At 50.3% G+C, this 17,083-nt stretch overlaps 1 protein-coding gene across 1 annotated transcript in view; it reads right to left on the minus strand.

The window, feature by feature from the left end:
- Positions 1–2,150: 2,150 nt before the first annotated feature.
- Positions 2,151–17,083, minus strand: part of CAPZB (capping actin protein of muscle Z-line subunit beta) — a 56,435-nt gene continuing 41,502 nt past the window's right edge. The window contains exons 5-9 of the mRNA XM_087944812.1: positions 12,083–12,224; positions 10,965–11,081; positions 9,352–9,417; positions 6,138–6,214; positions 2,151–3,226 (exon numbers count right to left, since the gene is read on the minus strand). Of these exons, the coding sequence (XP_087800938.1) occupies positions 3,139–3,226; positions 6,138–6,214; positions 9,352–9,417; positions 10,965–11,081; positions 12,083–12,224 (490 nt within the window). The 3' untranslated portion in view covers positions 2,151–3,138. The remainder of the gene's footprint in view (positions 3,227–6,137; positions 6,215–9,351; positions 9,418–10,964; positions 11,082–12,082; positions 12,225–17,083) is intronic.

Consider the following 17,083-nt stretch of genomic DNA (forward strand, 5'->3'; position numbering starts at 1 on the left):
GCAGGAGTGGATAATGGTTCTTTGCTTAACCCTGTATTCCTTCTAATGGCAAACTACCCTAAAAATACGAGCTCCAGGCGTCGCTATAAAAGACAAGACAGACCTCACAATCTTCGGAACTTAAAAACTATATTATCGACTTAGCTTTCGTTTGCCTCTGCTAACATCGTCAAGAGTTAGTTAGCATCAAGGCGAATCTCTCTCCAACGGTAGTTTTTACACTCTGTTCTGACCAAGGCTTCCTGAGACCATAATTAAGCACACGCTTAGTGCAAACTCCTCTTGTTTTATTTCAACACTGGGAATTACATGCATTCCCAGCCCGTAATGAGTCCCAAACAGTCCCTCAAGATAAGCACCCACCTTTCTCTCCTTTGAATTGCTGCCAACAACTAAAGTGACAAATGAAGTGTAAAAAACCAGCCGAAGTACAAAGTCCACACAGAGCTTCAAGGTTGAATCAGAACTGAGTGATCAAAGTTGCTTCCTGCAAAGGTGCCTGTCCCTTTGCTCCTCCTTTATGTCTTATGGGAGGGCCAATCGCCCCCAAGCCTTACTCCCGAGTTGTCTCCTTTTTGTCTTAATTGTTCTTGCCTTCTGGCAGCTCTGCGCAAGCGCGCACTGGGAACAGGCTCCCCTTGTTCCTCTGCCTCGCTGCTGTTCTTGAGGCTCCGGAGTCAGCACTCCACTCTCAGATGGTCCAGGACCCTCGTCCAAGTCCTCCCCAGACTGGTCCCCGTCCTTCCCCACTGTCCGATTCCACTGCTGTCTGCACAGGCTGCCGGCAAACCACAACACACTCTGACCATGTTAGCAGAGGCTAACGAAAACTAAGTGGATAATATAGTTTTAAATTCCCGAGATTGTCATATCTGTCTCTTCTTTTACATCTTATCTCACCCTTGAAGCAATGGTGGTGGGCTTCAGCTCTCCTACCTACCCACCCACCCCTTTTTTTGTTTTTGCAAAGGAAGAGGAGCTAAAGAGGGAAAGAATCCTTCCTGGTTTGCAGGTAACTAGGAACCTCGACAGAGAAGCATGTCTTGAGGCTTGTGAGACGTTCAGAGGTAGACTGCCTCTGGCTGGAGAGGTTCCATGCAGTTCCACTCCCTTCTCATTATTAAAAAAAAAAAAATCTTTTTCCATACACATGGGACTCTTTGAGATGGGAAGCAGGTTCCTTTCCCCAAGGAGTCTACGCCGGCGTGAATATTTCAGGCTGGCCAGCTATAGAAAATATAAAAGCAAAAGGTAACAACCGTGAAAAAGCCCAGAACTGCTAAGAAGCTGTAAGCTCCACCCCTGGGGGTGAGGAATGAGGTGGGGTGAGGGTCATGAAGGACCAAGGAACTCATGACTCAAGGGGCACATTTGCCAACTGGTCTCCGTCTTCAAATGATTCCCAACTGGCAGACGAGACGCTCAAGACGACGCTTAGGAGCAAAGGAGAAAACGCCATTTCTGTTCTGCCCTCGGCTTCCCCCAAAAGCACTAAGCAGACCCTTTGTCCTGGCAAAACCCCTTTTATTAAAGGAAGGTGAATCTCTTGCATTCACATTCAGCCAAAGGCCTGGCCAACAGTCTTTCAAGGGTGTAATTAGCAGCCCAGACCTCATCTAGCTTGCAGAGCTGCCAAGTAAATATTTTCAGTCCCAGTGCTGACAAGGAAGGACTCAGCACAGTGTCTCTGAGATGCACAGACAGATCTTCACACCGCTGCAACGAACGAACGGTTTCCTGCAAAATCCCCCTCCCCTTCTGCTCCTCTTCTAATCCTGTTCTTTTCCTTTGGCAGCTCTGTGCATGCGCAGGTTGGGAACCAGCTCCAGCTGCTCTTCTGCCCCACTGATCTCCGACGGCAGCTGATAACTGCCAGTCTGCCATGGTCCCATCTCTGCCTCCGACGCAGAGCCCTCATCCGAGCTTTCCTCAGCCTCCGAGGACAGGCTCAGGTTCCTCCCCAACCTCCTCCCTGTCCGAATCTGCAGCCAGGTCCGCTAGACAACCATTTCAACCGAAGCACTGAGGCCACAGAGGCCGTGACCTGCCAATCGGGACCCTGCCAATCAAAGACCGTACTCTTTTGAGAGTTGGGGAAAGGACAAGAGAAGGAGTCGGAGACGGGCCCAGCAACCCAACGCTTTCTTACGTTTGTTTTTTTTTAAAGATTTTTATTGTTTTTTTCCGTTTTTAAGTATGGAGGCTCAAGTATAAGAGATGTAGATTCCAATTTGAAGCATTACATATTTAAAAAATAATAATAATAACCAGTCTTTCGCATTCCATTAGAAATCAAGAACAAGTCAAAAGCAGCACACCGCAGCTTCTCGGGTGGAAAGCAGGACTGGAGGAGGGGGGTTGGGATGTTTTGAGTCTTACCAGCTTTTTGCAGATCTCTTTTTTTGGGGGGTGGGGGGCAGCTGCCCGCCTCCCCGCCACCATCCCACCCCCGCACACCCGTCCTCCTTTCTCAACCTCTCTCCCAAACATACACCAAACACATTTTCCACGATGGTTGGGGGTTTTTTGTTTTTTCTTCTTCCTTCTTTCACAAACCATGGTTATTTAATAAAGGGGTTTTTTTGTTTTTGTTTCTTGTACATTTTTACACCAATATAACAAAATATGGAAAGAGCAGTGGGAGACCGGAGAGGGGCGCACCGAGAATAAAAGAAAAAAAACCCAAACATGATCGGTGGAAATAGGCGGATAAACGTAAGGCCCAGAAGAAAAGTGGGGGGGTGGGTGGGAGGAGCAGGGAGGAGAAAAAAGGCCGGGAGGAGCACAATTATCTCAGAGGTTTCCCAACAGAAAAGACGTTTTGCAAGGCTGTGGCAATAAGACAGTGGAAATCAAGCGGCTAGAGAGTCCCCCCCCCACCTACACACCCCCAAAAGACGTTTATTTGGGATGGCGATGGGGGGGAAAATACGGAGGCCTTTTATTTATTTATTTTTATGGGGGGAGAGAATATTGTATGCAGGAAATGAAAATAATGGGGAGGAGGATGCCACGGAGCGAGGAGAGAGAGAGAGAGAGAGAAAAACAGAAGATTCCAAGAAATTTGGGGGTCGGGGTGGGGGCGCTAATGAGTGCATGGCGTGTCTTGTTAGCACCCTCAAGGGGAGACGCCGGCTTCTAACTTTGCTGTTTTCTCTTCAACGCCTCCACCAGGTCGTTCTTCAGAGCTTCCTGCTTCGATTTGTCCGCAAACGTCTGCACAGACCTGGGGGGGAGAAAAGAGGCAGGAGGGGGTGTTAGGAGGAGAAAGGGGGATCGGGGGCAACCCCTTGTGGCCGAACGGGGCGATGTCGTCCCCTCCCCCCCCCCAAAGCAGCATCTCCAGCACACGTCCGGTAGCGCCTTCCCCACGATTCGTAACCAGCTCCCCCGTTCTCCGGTTAGCGCATCGTTAGTAGCATTTGGGGAGGGTGGAAAGGTCCGTGGAAGTAAACTCCAAGCGGTGGTTAAAGGGAGGGCTTTTAACGGCAGCCGGGCCGAGGGTGGGGACGGGGGTTTTCGTGGTGGTTCCAGGGTTGCAAATTGCGCGCAAAACCACACACACACACACACACACACACACACACACGCACGCACGCCGAGGCCCGCGGCGGTCACATTCTCAAGTGCAAAGGGAATTCCACACCGCAAGGCAAGGAGAGCAAACTTTAAAAGGTTACCGGGAGGCTCCCTCTGTCCTTTTCCTTAAACAAAAACGACAACGACGACAACAACAGGACTTGCAAGAATTAGGGAGGTTAGTTGGTGCGAAGCCCGAATCCTCCATGCTCTCAAGTCAACGTGACTGTTTGGTGTTTTAGTGCCGAGGTGCCCTTTGTAAGCCAGTTTCAGCATTGGGGGTGGGGGGGGGGGGTGGGGGATAGGTGTACCTGGGCTGCTTTAGTTATCTGGCTGAATGTACATCTGGCGCTGGGTCAGAACCTGGGAGAGCTCCCTCTGCAACTGCTTATATTTTTGGTTGTCGGGGATAGCGTCAATTGATCTGGAGCGAAGCAGGGGTGGAGGCGGAAGAGGGAAGGCCCAAGGAAGGAAAGAAGAGGTCAGACAAGTCGGCAGAGAGAGAGAGAGAGAGAGAGAAACACACCACGAGGAGGAAAGGCGGAGGGGCTGGGAGGGGTGGAGAGCAGGAAAGGGGAAAGGAGAAACGGAGGGGGAAGAGCGGTTGGGAGTCTCCCGGTGCCAATTTTGCAGACGAAAAGAGAGAGAGAGACAGAGAGAGAGAGAAGAGAGAAGAGAGAGAGAAGAAAGAAGAAAGAGAAGAAAGAGAGGTGAGAGAGGGAAAGAGAGGAGAGAGAGAGAAAGAGAGGAGAGAGAGAGAAGAAAGAGAAAGTGAGAGAGGGAAAGAGAGGAGAGAGAGAGAGAGAGAGAGAGAGAGAAAGAAAAAGAAGGAAGGAAGGAAAGGAAGGAAAGGAAGGAAAGGAAGGAAAGAAAGAAAGAAAGAAAGAAAGAAAGAAAGAAAGAAAGAAAGAAAGAAAGAAAGAAAGAAAGAAAGAAAGAAAGAAAGAAAGAAAGAAAGAAAGAAGGAAGGAAGGAAGGAAGGAAGGAAGGAAGGAAGGAAGGAAGGAAGGAAGGAAGGAAGGAAGGAAAGGAAAGGAAAGGAAAGGAAAGGAAAGGAAAGGAAAGGAAAGGAAAGGAAAGGAAGGAAGGAAGGAAGGAAGGAAGGAAAGAAAGAAAGAAAGAAAGAAAGAAAGAAAGAAAGAAAGAAAGAAAGAAAGAAAGAAGGAAGGAAGGAAGGAAGGAAGGAAGGAAGGAAGGAAGGAAGGAAAGGAAAGGAAAGGAAAGGAAAGGAAAGGAAAGGAAAGGAAAGGAAAGGAAAGGAAAGGAAAGAAGGAAGGAAGGAAAGAAAGAAAGAAAGAAAGAAAGAAAGAAGGAAGGAAGGAAGGAAGGAAGGAAGGAAGGAAGGAAGGAAGGAAGGAAGGAAGGAAGGAAAAGGAAAGGAAAGGAAAGGAAAGGAAAGGAAAGGAAAGGAAAGGAAAGAAGGAAGGAAGGAAGGAAGGAAGGAAAGAAAGAAAGAAAGAAAGAAAGAAAGAAAGAAAGAAAGAAAGAAAGAAAGAAAGAAAGAGAAAGAAAGAAAGAAAGAAAGAAAGAAAGAAAGAAAGAAAGAAAGAAGAAAAGAAAAGGATGCCAGTAACCCTTCATCCTCCGGAGCCTTTCTTCCAACGTGTGTTCCCGACAAACCATCAACTCCTCCTCTGGCTCCAGCAGGTTTAAACTGGAGTAGCGGGCACCGAAGGCCCGCCGGCGGCACCATCAGGCCCAGCAGGGCAACTCTGCTATGGGCGATGCGGTCAAGTTTGGAAGAAAAAAAAGGGGGAGGGAGGAAGAAGATTTTGGGGAGGGGAGGGGTGTTGGTGGAATCCGAGGCCGCCTTTTTCCAAGCCGAAATAGGCCCCCCTTCTGGCTGAGGGACTGACGGGATTACCCAACCCATCCTTCTGAACCAGCCAATCGAGGGCAGAACTGACCAGGAGAAGGCGGAAAGGGTTAATGGAAGGCAGGCCTGTCAATCAATCTGGGGGGGGAGGGAGACAAATTTCACAGAATAGCAGGAGTTCTTCTAGTCCAGGCCCCCCCCCTGCTCAAACAAGGAGACCCCAGGCCAGAGGTCTCCAAACTTGGCCACTTTAAGACTTGTGGACTTCGACTCCCAGAATTCTCCAGCCAGCAGAGCTTTCGGACAGGGGGGAGATTGGGGAGGAGCATGGGCCAGTCCCGGAGGCTGAGGAGGGCTCGGACGAGGGCTCTGCGTCGGAGGCAGAGGTGGGGCCAAGGCTATTGACATTAGCTGCCTTCGGAGTCGGAGATCAGTGGGGAAGAAGAACAGCTGGAGCCTGTTCCCAGTGTGCGCATGCGCAGAGCTGCTAGGAGAAGGGAACAGTTAAGGAACAAGGTTCGACTCGGGAGTAAAGGCTCAGGTGGACGGTGAATGGAATGAATAAAGAGGAGCGAAAGGGGAGGGATGTGTTTGCAGGAGACGATTCTGGGAGTTGAAGTCCACAAGTCTTAAAGTGGCCAAGTTTGGGGACCCTGGCCCTTAGGCCATTTTCGACAAATATATATATATATATGTGTATATAATAAATACGACCACAGCACTGCGGTCCATCCGTTGTTACCTCAGCCCGTTGACAATGTCCTTTGTCTTTCCAAAATAAATCTCATTCAGCGTACTTCTGATTTTATTCTCCATGTCCTAGAAGGGAGGAGAGAGAGACAGAGAGAGAACTCATGGTCACAGTCCTTGACTTATCATGGATAGTCCTTGACTTATAACCTTGTGTCTAGTGACCACTGGAAGTCACAAACAAGCATTGAAATCATCGCCCACCATCCAGTCAAGAGCCGAAGAAGCTTCTTGGATGAGAAGCGGAAGGCCTGGTTGTAGGAATTTGATCGCTGGAGGCTTTTTCAAGGGGAGGCTGGACTGCCATTTGGATGGGGAGGGTGTAGGGCCGTGAGGGTGGACCTACGGCAAGCGAGCCCCAGGCAGACTTACCTCACTGCGCAGGCGGGATCCTCCTCCCAGCTGGTTTTTCCAGGCCTTTTTCAGCCTTCCTGTGAAACGGGCCCATTTTTTCGTCCTGCAAAGGCTGCAGAGGCTTCCCTCAAGCCTCTGAGAGGCCGAAAATCAGCTGGGAGGTGTCCTAGATAAGGGGGCAGTGGGGGATCGCGCACGCGTGCGCAGGGGTGGGGTGGGCTGGGCTGCGCGCATTGTCTTCTGGGTGCTGGACACGCGAATGCGTGAGTGCAAGCACGCACGCAATTTTTGGCACAGGAGCCCCAAAAGATTAGCCACCACCGGTGTAGGGTCTCCTGCCTGGGTGGGGGAGGTTGGACTAGGTGACCTGCAAGGTCCCTTCCAACTTATGTTATTCTGTTGTTATTCAGAAGTGGCGGGAGCTTCATCACTGGAAGTTTTCAAGAAGAGAGTGGACTGCCATCTGTCAGAAATGGTGTGGCAGGGGTGTCACGCACTTTAAGACTGGACTTCACTCCCAGAATTCCTCAGCCAGCTTTGCCATCTGTCGGAAATGGTGTAGGGTCTCCTGCTTGGGTGGGGGGTTGGAGTAGATGACCTACAAGGTCCCTTCCAACTCTGTTAATCTATCATCCCAAGGCCCTGAGATTTTAGACAGGAGACAGGGAGAAGCATTAGACTAGCCCATGGAGGGAGAAGCTCCCCATACCTTTAGCTCTCCCCACCCAAGAGACACCCCCCACCAAGGTCTTCCGGTCTCCTGTGAGGCCCATGGAGAGCATCTACTCAACCCAACTGGAGCCATCAACTCCATGCGGCCTATTCTTACATCCTTCCTATTCTGTAACGGGAGTTTTAATCTAATTCCTATTCTTCTGTAACCTCCCAGCCAGCCTCCTCGGGGCATTTCTTAAGAGAGAAATTCCAAGCTCTGCTCGGAATCCATTTGGCAGAATCGTAGCCTTTCACGGTATGGAACAGGGAATTAAACAGAGGGAATCCCGCAGCTCAAGATGTCCATGTTAACTGGTCAGGTGTGGTAACTGCACCTCCTAAAAGGATGCAAATGACCAGCTGTCTGCGAGGAGTATAAATCCTTCCAATTCCCCACCGTCCAGTGAGGGCTGAGGAAGCTTCTTGGATGAAAAGCGAAACATCTCCCAAATAAAATACCAAGAAAAGTCCAGTTGCCTCCTGGAAAAAAAAAAAAGCGCCTTCGGGACAACCAGGACCTGGAGGACGGGGAATCTCTACAGACTTTTATTCCATACAATTTGGGATGAACCCCCTTGGAATGACGTGGGAATGGGAAGGGGTTTCCAAGGGAAAAAACTGCAGATTAAGGGAACCAGGAGCACCACTCAGGTGACCCTGAGGACACAGAGAAACCTCCAAGTGGCCTCAAGGACCCTCGGAAAGGATGCAAACGACCAGCTGTCAGCGAGGAGTGTCAATCCTTCCGTTCCCCACTGTCCTGTTCTTGGAGGAGAAGGGAAACGTCTTCAAAAGAAAAACAAGAAGGGCCCAGCGGCCTGGAAAAAAAAACCCCCATCTGGAACAACCCCGACTTGGATGGCTGAGAATCTCCACCGACAGTCAGGTGGGGTCTCGGCCACCAGGGGGCAGCAGGCAGCTGCAAAAACAAAGGGGGCCTATTCCCCCCACAGCTGTCCGGCGTACATTTTGAGGAGCGGCTGCCCAAATTTCTTATCACCCAGGCATTGCCTCGAGGGGGGGAATGGACCAGCCTCTCCACCTTCCCCAGAGCAGGAGAGCAAGGAGGAACGGGGCAAGGGCCGAGACTGCTTAGCCACGGCTTTCAAAAGCATCGGGTTTGGGGAACTGGTACCCCCAAACCTGCATCTTTCGCATCCGATGCCCCTCGAAGGGAGAAGGCCCGTCTCCAGCAAGCAATGAGGAGACCTTGAGAGGCGTAAAAGGAGCATTTTAAGGCCAGGGCACCAAGAAGAAGCTTTTTCCCATCCACCCACCCCTTCCGGATCTTCTCCAAAGTTTTGTGGCAACCTCCCTATTTCCTTCCGTAGGCCCTTGGGGTAAAGTAGTGGCCGGGAGAGGGAGGTCCAAATAAAACACTACAATCTCTCTTCAAACACACACACACACACACACACACACAGGTGGGCACCTCCTCTGGCCTGCCGACCAGCCTGCCCCTCCGTTTGCAATTCACTCTGCAAAAGGGGTGAAGATATGACGGTTCAGACGCCCCAGAGAGGCCTAGAATCCGAGAAGTACTTTCAGTTTATCGATGGATTATGGATGGGTTGGATTGATATAGCCACCTATGCGCCCACGGCGACAGGAGGCGGCTCACAGGATGTGAAACCATATTTAAAACAATAAAAACTAACAATTGGGGGGGGGGGAATCACCCCCACCCCCAATTCCCAATTCCCATCCAATTGCATGGGCTCCATCCCTCTCTGGGTTCCCCAGACCCGCTGGCAGAACCAGGTCGTCTTCTTCAGGGCCTTCCGGAAGAGAGCTAGAGTGGGGGCCGTTCTAATCTCTGGGGGGAATGAGGTTTCAGAGAGAGAGGGAGCCACCACGGAGGAGGCCCTGCTTCTGGGTCCCACCAGGTATGTATCCCTCGGGGGTGGGACCCCCAATGTTCCCTGCCTCCCTGCTCTGATGGGTCGGGTGGATGTGACCGGCAAGAGTCGGTCCCTCATCAGGTAACCTGTGGCCTACTAGCCAAACCCGAGGGTCAGAGGTTAGGAGCCAAGGAGGCACCTCCACCCCATTTCCTGAGCCCACGGTCTTGGGGGAGGGAGAGGAGGGCGTTTAGAAAGGAAACCACCACCACCACCCCCAATCACAGGGTGGCTTACCTCAACCAGACGGCCGATATTGGCTATATGCGGAGAGGAATCGCTCACCGTTTCGTCTTTCTCCATCTGGGAAGGAAGGAAGGAAGGAAGGAAAAAGGCTGAGGAAGAGGAGGAGGAGAAGGACACCTGCAGAGCCTCGCCTGCCCAGGGGTCAGCAGAAGCGAGGCTGGGGCCCACCCGAAGGGAAACGGCCAGTCATCCCAACCCACGTACAGAAACAAGATGGAGGGGCTTATCGGCCTTCTGACGGGGGGGGTGGGGGGGGAACTAGTGGGTCACGGCAGACCAAGATGGAGCAGAGGGTCTTCTCTGCCCCCCACCCCACTTTCCAGAAAGGCCAGGCAAGGAATGTTCCTGCCACGGGAGGTCCTGGGAAGGAGGGGGGTGGGAGCCATCGCAGGGACGGGGCACGTAATCTAATCAGCGTGCCTTCCAGGCAAGACAATGCCCTGCGGGTAGCTGGGTGCCAGCTCCAATTAGCCGGGCCCGGTCCTACGTCTTTGGTTTTTATTTTATTTTTATTTCAAACACACAAAAGGGAGGCAGGAGGAGGGAGGTTCAGGCCTTTGTTTTGGTGGGTGTGGGTGATGGGGAGGTGGGAGGAGAGGAGACAGGGAAGGGATTTTGTGGGGGGGCCCCCAGGAGGTTCTCTTGGGCGATTCTGCAACCTTCCGCGGAGTCTCGGGGCCCAGAGGAGGGCGCCTCCCCCCCACCCTTTAAGAACAGGGCACAGGTGTCCCCCCAAGTTCTGAACTGGAAGCAGCAGGGATGGGGAAGAGAGGGGGGGCAGAAAGACCCACCGCAGATGAGAGATGGGGAGAGAGAGAGGAGGTTGAGGTGCTGACAACGGGGAGAAGATGGGAGAAACTACAGACGTGCAACAGCTGTTTGGTGCAAGGCAGGAGGGAGAGAAGGGAGGGTTCGATCCTGGGAAGCACCCCAAATTTGAGAGGCATCAGCCGAAGCGGCCTTGAGCGGCTTCCTCCCTTTTTCATGACCTTCACAGGCTCCTTCAGGAGGTCCAGAGTGAGGCCTGAGGGGAGCAAGAACTACCTGGTTCCACGCAGAGTCTGGACAGAAACTCTATAAATCTACCACTCTATGAACACCTTGGCGTAAGACCACACCTGGAATACTGCCTCCAGTTTTGGTCACCACACTCTAAAAAAGAGGTTGAGGCTCTAGAAAAAGTGCAGAGAAGAGCAACCAGGAGGATGAGGGGACTGGAAGATAAAAGATACGATGAACTGGGCCTGGCTAGTCCAGGGAAGAGAAGGACCAGGGGAGACAGGATGGCAGCCTTCCAAGATTTGTGGGGCTGCCACAGGGAGGAGGAAGGGGTCAAGCTATTCTCCAAGGCACCCAAGGCCAGACAAGGAATAATAATGGATGGAAACGGATCAGGGAGAGATTCAACCTGAAAATAAGGGAGGAATTTCCTGACAGTGAGAACAATCAACCAATGGAACAGAAGTTGCCTTTGGAAGTTGTGGGAGTTTCATCCCTGGAAATTTTCAAGAAGAGACTGGACTGCCATTTGTCAGAAATGGGGTAGAGCAGGGGGTTGGACTAGATGACCTTCAACGCCCCTTCCCACTCTGATTTCTCTGTACCTGTCGGGTGAGGCTGCCTCCGAGGTTCATGGTGCCCGAGCCGGTCTTATTCGTCTGCAGCCACAGCATCACCGTAGAGGTCAGCTTGTAGTGGGCAGTGCGGCCACTGGACTTCTCCTGTGCGGAGAGAGAAAGGTCCGTCCCACACCGGCTCCCTCCTCGGAGCTTCTCCACGGACCGGATTTCTCTGCCGGCCACAGCAAAGCACCCGTGGCCCTCCGAGGACGTCGGGGAGCAAAGAGGCACAGGGGTCCCTTCTGTTTCCGCAGCCTCCCTTCCTCCTTTCGACAAAGGTGGGGGGTTCACCAATACTTAACGGGGGTCCTTTCCCCATATTAAGGAGGGGAAGGGAGGAGGTGCTGTCTTGGGCGGGGTGGGGTGGAGGACACGTGGAATTAAGTCCACCAGGCTACCATAACACCCCAGGGTTTGGCCGAGCGCCTCTTGCTTGCGGCTCTGCCTGGAATCTAACTAGGTTTGCCTCTCTTTTCCTACTCTGCGCAGGGATCTCTGTCTTTCTCCCCACCTGGGAGAGGGAGGGAGAGAGAGAGGAGAGAGAGAGAGAGAGAGAGAGAGAGAGAATGGAGAGAAGTGAGACAAGAGAGAGAGAAAATGAAAGGGGAGAGAGGAGAGAGAGAGAGAGAGAGAGAGAGAGAGAATGGGAGAGAAGTGAGACAGAGAGAGAGAGAGAAATGAAAGGGAGAGAGGAGAGAGAGAGAGGAGAAGAGAGAGACAGAGAGAGAGAAAATGAAAGGGAGAGAGGAGAGAGGAGAGAAGAGAGAGACAGGAGAGAGAGAAATGAAAGGGAGAGAGGAGAGAGGGAGGGAGAGGGAGAAAGTGAGTGAGGGGAGAGAAAGAGAGAGAGAGGGAGAAGGAGAGAGAGAAGGAGAGGGGAGAGAGAAATGAGAGAGGGAGAGAGAATGGGAGAGGGAGAGGAGAGAGAGAGAGAGGGAGAGAAATGAAAGGGAGAGAGAGAAGGAGAGGGAGAGAGAGAGAGAGAAAGAGAGTAGAGGGAGAAGAGGGGAGAGAGAGAGAGAGGGAGAAGGGGAGAGAGAGAGGAGAGGGAGAAGGGGAGAGAGAGAGGGAGGGAGGGAAGGAGAGGAAGGAGGAGACTCTACCTGGACTTCTACCACGTGGATGGAATCCCAGCACCCTTTGATCTTCTTGGATCCATCGCCAGCTTTCTTAATGAGAATCACCCCGGCAAAGCCGTGATCCAGATCCCAGAGGTACACCGAGGAAACGCCCCCTTCAAAGTACCTGCAGCCAAAACAGAAGGCAGAGATTGACGCTGGGGGACGGGGGGGCAGGACAGGGCGGGGCAATCCCAGGAGGTGGGGAGTCCAAGGGCTGTTGCTCTACTCGAGAGCAGGTCCAAACCGGGGAGCCGCAACTGAGCCAGCCCCATGCCTGCAGAGAGCGGGACGGTTCTTCAACCCGCTTTGAGGGACGGTCGGTCGAACCCTAAGCCCCAATCCATGATTTTCGGGGACCGGAAAGGGGCCCACCAGACCCTCCGGCCTCAACACGGCGGATCAAAACCTCGGATCTCCCCGCAAGGGCGGAGGGAACGGCGTGTCACCTTCTCCATTCAGAGCTTTTGGCCTTTCCAAAGCCACTGAGTTGTCCGTTCTAATTTGGGGGGGGGGGGGGGACACACGACCCAAACCCCACGCAAAAATCTGAAAGCTAACACAAGGGATCCTCGGCTGACGAGCATAATGGAGCCCAACATTTCTGTCGTTAAGCGAGACATTTGTTACGGGTTTTTTTGCCCTGTTTTACAACCTTCGTTTTAGTTTGGTTTAACTTTGTCGTTGTACCTCCTACAACGAAATTAAATACCATCTTCAGTGTACATTAGGACTATGAAAATAAACAGAGATCCTTCACATTCTATACATTGAACTGAAAACCTCCTGATATTGCATTAATATTGCCCCAGGCAGTAGAATTCAACAGAGCTCCTGCCCTGGGATAGAAGCTGTTTTTCAGCCGATATGTCCTTGTTTTTATTATCCTGTACCGTCTGCCAGGTGGTAATAGTTCCCAAAAAAAAGGGGGTGCCCAGGATGAGATGCATCTTTGAGAATTTTTTGAGCCATAAAGCTATAAAGCTCTTCCAAAGAGGAGACAGGGCAACCCATGATCCTCTGGGCAATGACATTAACCCTCTGGAGCGCTTTCCTATCTGCCACCATGCACAGGTGTGCAGTCAGTTAAATGCTCTCTATGGTACAGTGGTAGAAGCAACCTGCCTTGCCACAAAGTGAATCGCTGCGGTGGAGAAGCTGAAGTCACACAGTCGTTAAAAGTGAATTGGGCTTCTTTTTATTTATTTTTTATTCTAGAAAAAACATTTATTTGACATACATTTAAAACAGACAAATCAACCTGTGTGTGTGTGTGTATGTATGTATATGTGTCTATCTATCTATCTATCTATCTATATCTATATCTATATCTATCTATCTATATCTATATCTATATCTATCTATCTATATCTATATATCTATATACGTATCAGATCGGCGTATAACACGCACTTTTTCCCCTGAAAATAGGGGGCAAATGATGTATGCGTGTTATACGCCGATATAATGTTAAGAAGCCTTCGGTGAATGCTGCTGGGATCGGGGATCAAGGACACAAATGAAAGAAGGGGAGGGAGGAAGCAACCGAAGCCTGTCCTTCTCTCTGGGTCAGCTCTCTCAGTCGCTCTCTCGCTCCTCCACCAGCACAGGAAGAAACTGCTTCAAAGAAGGGGGCTTTTCCTGTCGCCGCGCCCGTTTCTCCCCACCCGTCCGCCCGCCCGCCCGCCCGCAGTGCTCCGTTCTGCCTGCCTGCCTGCCTTCGTTAATGGTTGAATCGGAACAGCTTCGGCTGAGTAAAAGAGGCGAATAGTTATTATTCTCAGCCGAAGCTGCTCCCAAACAACCAGAAACTAAGGCAGGCAGGCAGGCAGGCAGAATGGGACACTGTGGATTGAAGCGCGCGTGGGGTGGGAGTGGGGGTGAAATTTCCTCTTAAAATGAAGATGCGTGTTATACGCCTGTGCGTGTTATACGCCGATAAATACGGTATCTATATATCTATATATCTATATCTATATCTATATCTATATCTATATCTATATATCTATATATATCTATATCTATATCTATATCTATATCTATCTATCTATCTATCTATCTATCTATCTATCTATCTATCTATCTATCTATCTATCTATATATGGCATTCAGCTTTGTTCGGGTATTTGCCCACGTCATTGTAGTTGTGCTTTTAAAGTTGTAGCACGTTTGAGCAGAATCTCATCTGCCATCATCAGGCTTCTGTATTGAGTCTCGTCTGGGCCGAACACAATACAGAACACAATACAGACGAACACAATACAGAAGCCTGATGATGGCAGATGAGATTCTGCCGAAACGTTGCTACAACTTTAAAAGCACAACTATAATGACGTGGGGAAAGTACCGAACAAAGCTGAATACCATACATGTAAGTACCGCGAAAACTTAAGAAAATATATATATATTTATATATTTATATATTTATATATTTATATATTTATATATTTATATATTTATATATTTATATATTTATATATATTTATATATTTATATATATATATATATATATATATATATATATATATATATATATATATATATATATATATAAATAATTTATATATATATAATTTATATATATATATATATATATATATATATATATATATATATAGTTAAGATATATATATATCTTAAACACACACACACACATATATACACACATACATACATAAATACATTTTATAGCATATATTGAGCAATGGTTAAATTTTCTTTATCATTGACGTGATCTGCCTTGTTACAATAACTCCGTTCTTTTAATGTTTTAATTTCTCTATAGTTTATGATTAAATGCACGTCTTCTGTCATTTCCATAACTTATCCAAATATCAAATATTATCTTTTCTTTAACCACTCCTACCAAATGTTCCATATTTCACAATAGTCACTATCTGGTTTATTTTTTAACAATTTGGTTAGGCTATCCATCTCAGCGCATTCATGTATTTTTTTAATCACCATATCCTCTGAAGGAATGGAAGACAAGTTTCCAGTTTTGTGCGTGGGTTATTTTCTGGCCGCAGTTATGATGTGCAAAATTAAATATTGATATTTTTTCTCCACGTTTAGATCTATCACACTTAGCAGAAAGGTTTCGGGTTCAAGTTTTAAATTTTGTTTTGTTACATTTAAAATCCAATTTCTAATATTTCTCCAAAACTTCTGAGCACGTGGGCTAAAAAAATAAAAAAAAAGTGAATCCCCCGTGGAACTTTGCTTGCCGGGTGGTCGCAAGAGGGGATCAGGGGAACTCCAGGGGGGTTGGCACTGTGACCGTCGTTAATGTGAGTCAGCTGTCAAGCATAAAATCGCAGAACCCCTGGGGGAACGCGTCAACGGTCATAAATGGTCCTAAGCCCCTTATTTCAGCGTCGTTGTTAACTTTGAACCGTCACTAAGTGAACCGCTGCATGTCGAGGACTCCCTGGACTTCTTCCCCTCCAATGAATAATTTCAACCAACCGGCCAAGACGACGAAATGGGAAGAGACGGGGGGGAGGGAGAAAGAGAAAGGGGGGAGGGCGAGTTATCACGAATCCTCTACGTTCCCCCCTCCCCCCCGTTCCCCAACTTCGATCTTCTAACCCCGAATGACCGGAAACGAGCCCGAGTGGGGGGAGAATCCTGATTTTTACACGAGATTCCCCGAGATTTTTGACACACAGGCTTTTGTTGGGGGAACGTTTCGCGGAGGTGCTAAAAGGCCGTGCGAGAACCGCAGAGAGCCAGAACTCGCGCCAGAACAAGCAAGCGCACACATGGAAACACTCGGGCGGCCTTTGGTACCCCGAGCGGCTCCGATGTAGGATCAATATTATTTTAAATAAGAACACGCTGTTTCCACCTGGCCTGTGGCCGACGCCGGGGCCGTGGCCTCGCGCGCAAAGGGGGGCGAAGGGGACGCAGGCGGCCAGGAATAACAAGCCCGTTGCCGTCCTGCGGTTCCTAGCCGCGCACACAGTGTGAGTTATGGGGCTATTTGCCCCCCACTGCTCCTGCCAAAGCTCGGCAAGGTGTGTTTTTGGGGAGGGAGGAGAAGAGAGAGAGAGAGAACTGGGCAAAGGGGAGGTCTGCAGAGGGGAGGACCCAAACACAAGGGGCTTTTTGATGGTGAAGGGGGTGAGACCCCCCCTTTTTTTTCCCCTTCACCCTCTTTTCCTGCAGCAGCTTAAAGCCACAGCCCCCTCCCCTCCCCCCTCCAAAGGGTCCCTTGACAAAAGGCCTCCCAGCCGGACTACAGGTGCAAGCCGCCCCGGGCAAACATACCGATCCGGTGAGATGTTGCAATGGCCTCCGTGCCAGGTAAACCTTCCAGGCTGCACATCTGGCCGGCAGCTGGGGCAGACGCCGACAGCCCCCCAGAACAAAGGGCGGATTCAGATGCCACACGATGTGGGGGAGGAGGGGGTTCCTTTTACCCACCTCCTCTCCTCTCTCCCCGTCCCACACGCAATTTTCGACGGCCGGCCGGCAGCCAAACTCTGAAGGGGTCTCCTTGCAGCTGGAAGGGGTTGGGTCAAGGCTTGGGGTCATAGGAAGAACACGGGGATCAAGGGAAGAGGACCTCAGTGTGTGTGTGTGGGGGTCTGCTTCAGAAGGAGGAGGGGGGAAGAGGAGGAGGAGGAGGAGGAGGAGGAGGAGAAGGAGGAAGAAGAGGAAGAAGAAGAGGAGAGGGAAGAGGAATAGGAGGAGGAAAAGGAGGAGGAGGCGGAGAGGAAGAGGAGGAGGAAGAAGAATAGGAAAAGGAGGAGGAAGAAGAGGAGGGGGGAGGAAGAGGAGGAGGAGGAAAAGGAAGAGGAAGAGGGAGAAGAGGAAGAAGAGGAGGAGGGGGAAGAGGAATAGGAGGAGGAAAAGGAGGAGGAGGCGGAGAGGAAGAGGAGGAGGAAGAAGAATAGGAAAAGGAGGAGGAAGAAGAGGAGGGGGAGGAAGAGGAGGAGGAGGAAAAGGAAGAGGAGGAGGGAGAAGAGGAAGAAGAGGAGG

This window comes from Notechis scutatus, chromosome 16, assembly GCF_049901735.1.
Source record: "Notechis scutatus isolate UNSWTSFEM ecotype Mainland chromosome 16, rNotScu1.2, whole genome shotgun sequence".
Lineage (NCBI taxonomy): Eukaryota > Metazoa > Chordata > Lepidosauria > Squamata > Elapidae > Notechis > Notechis scutatus.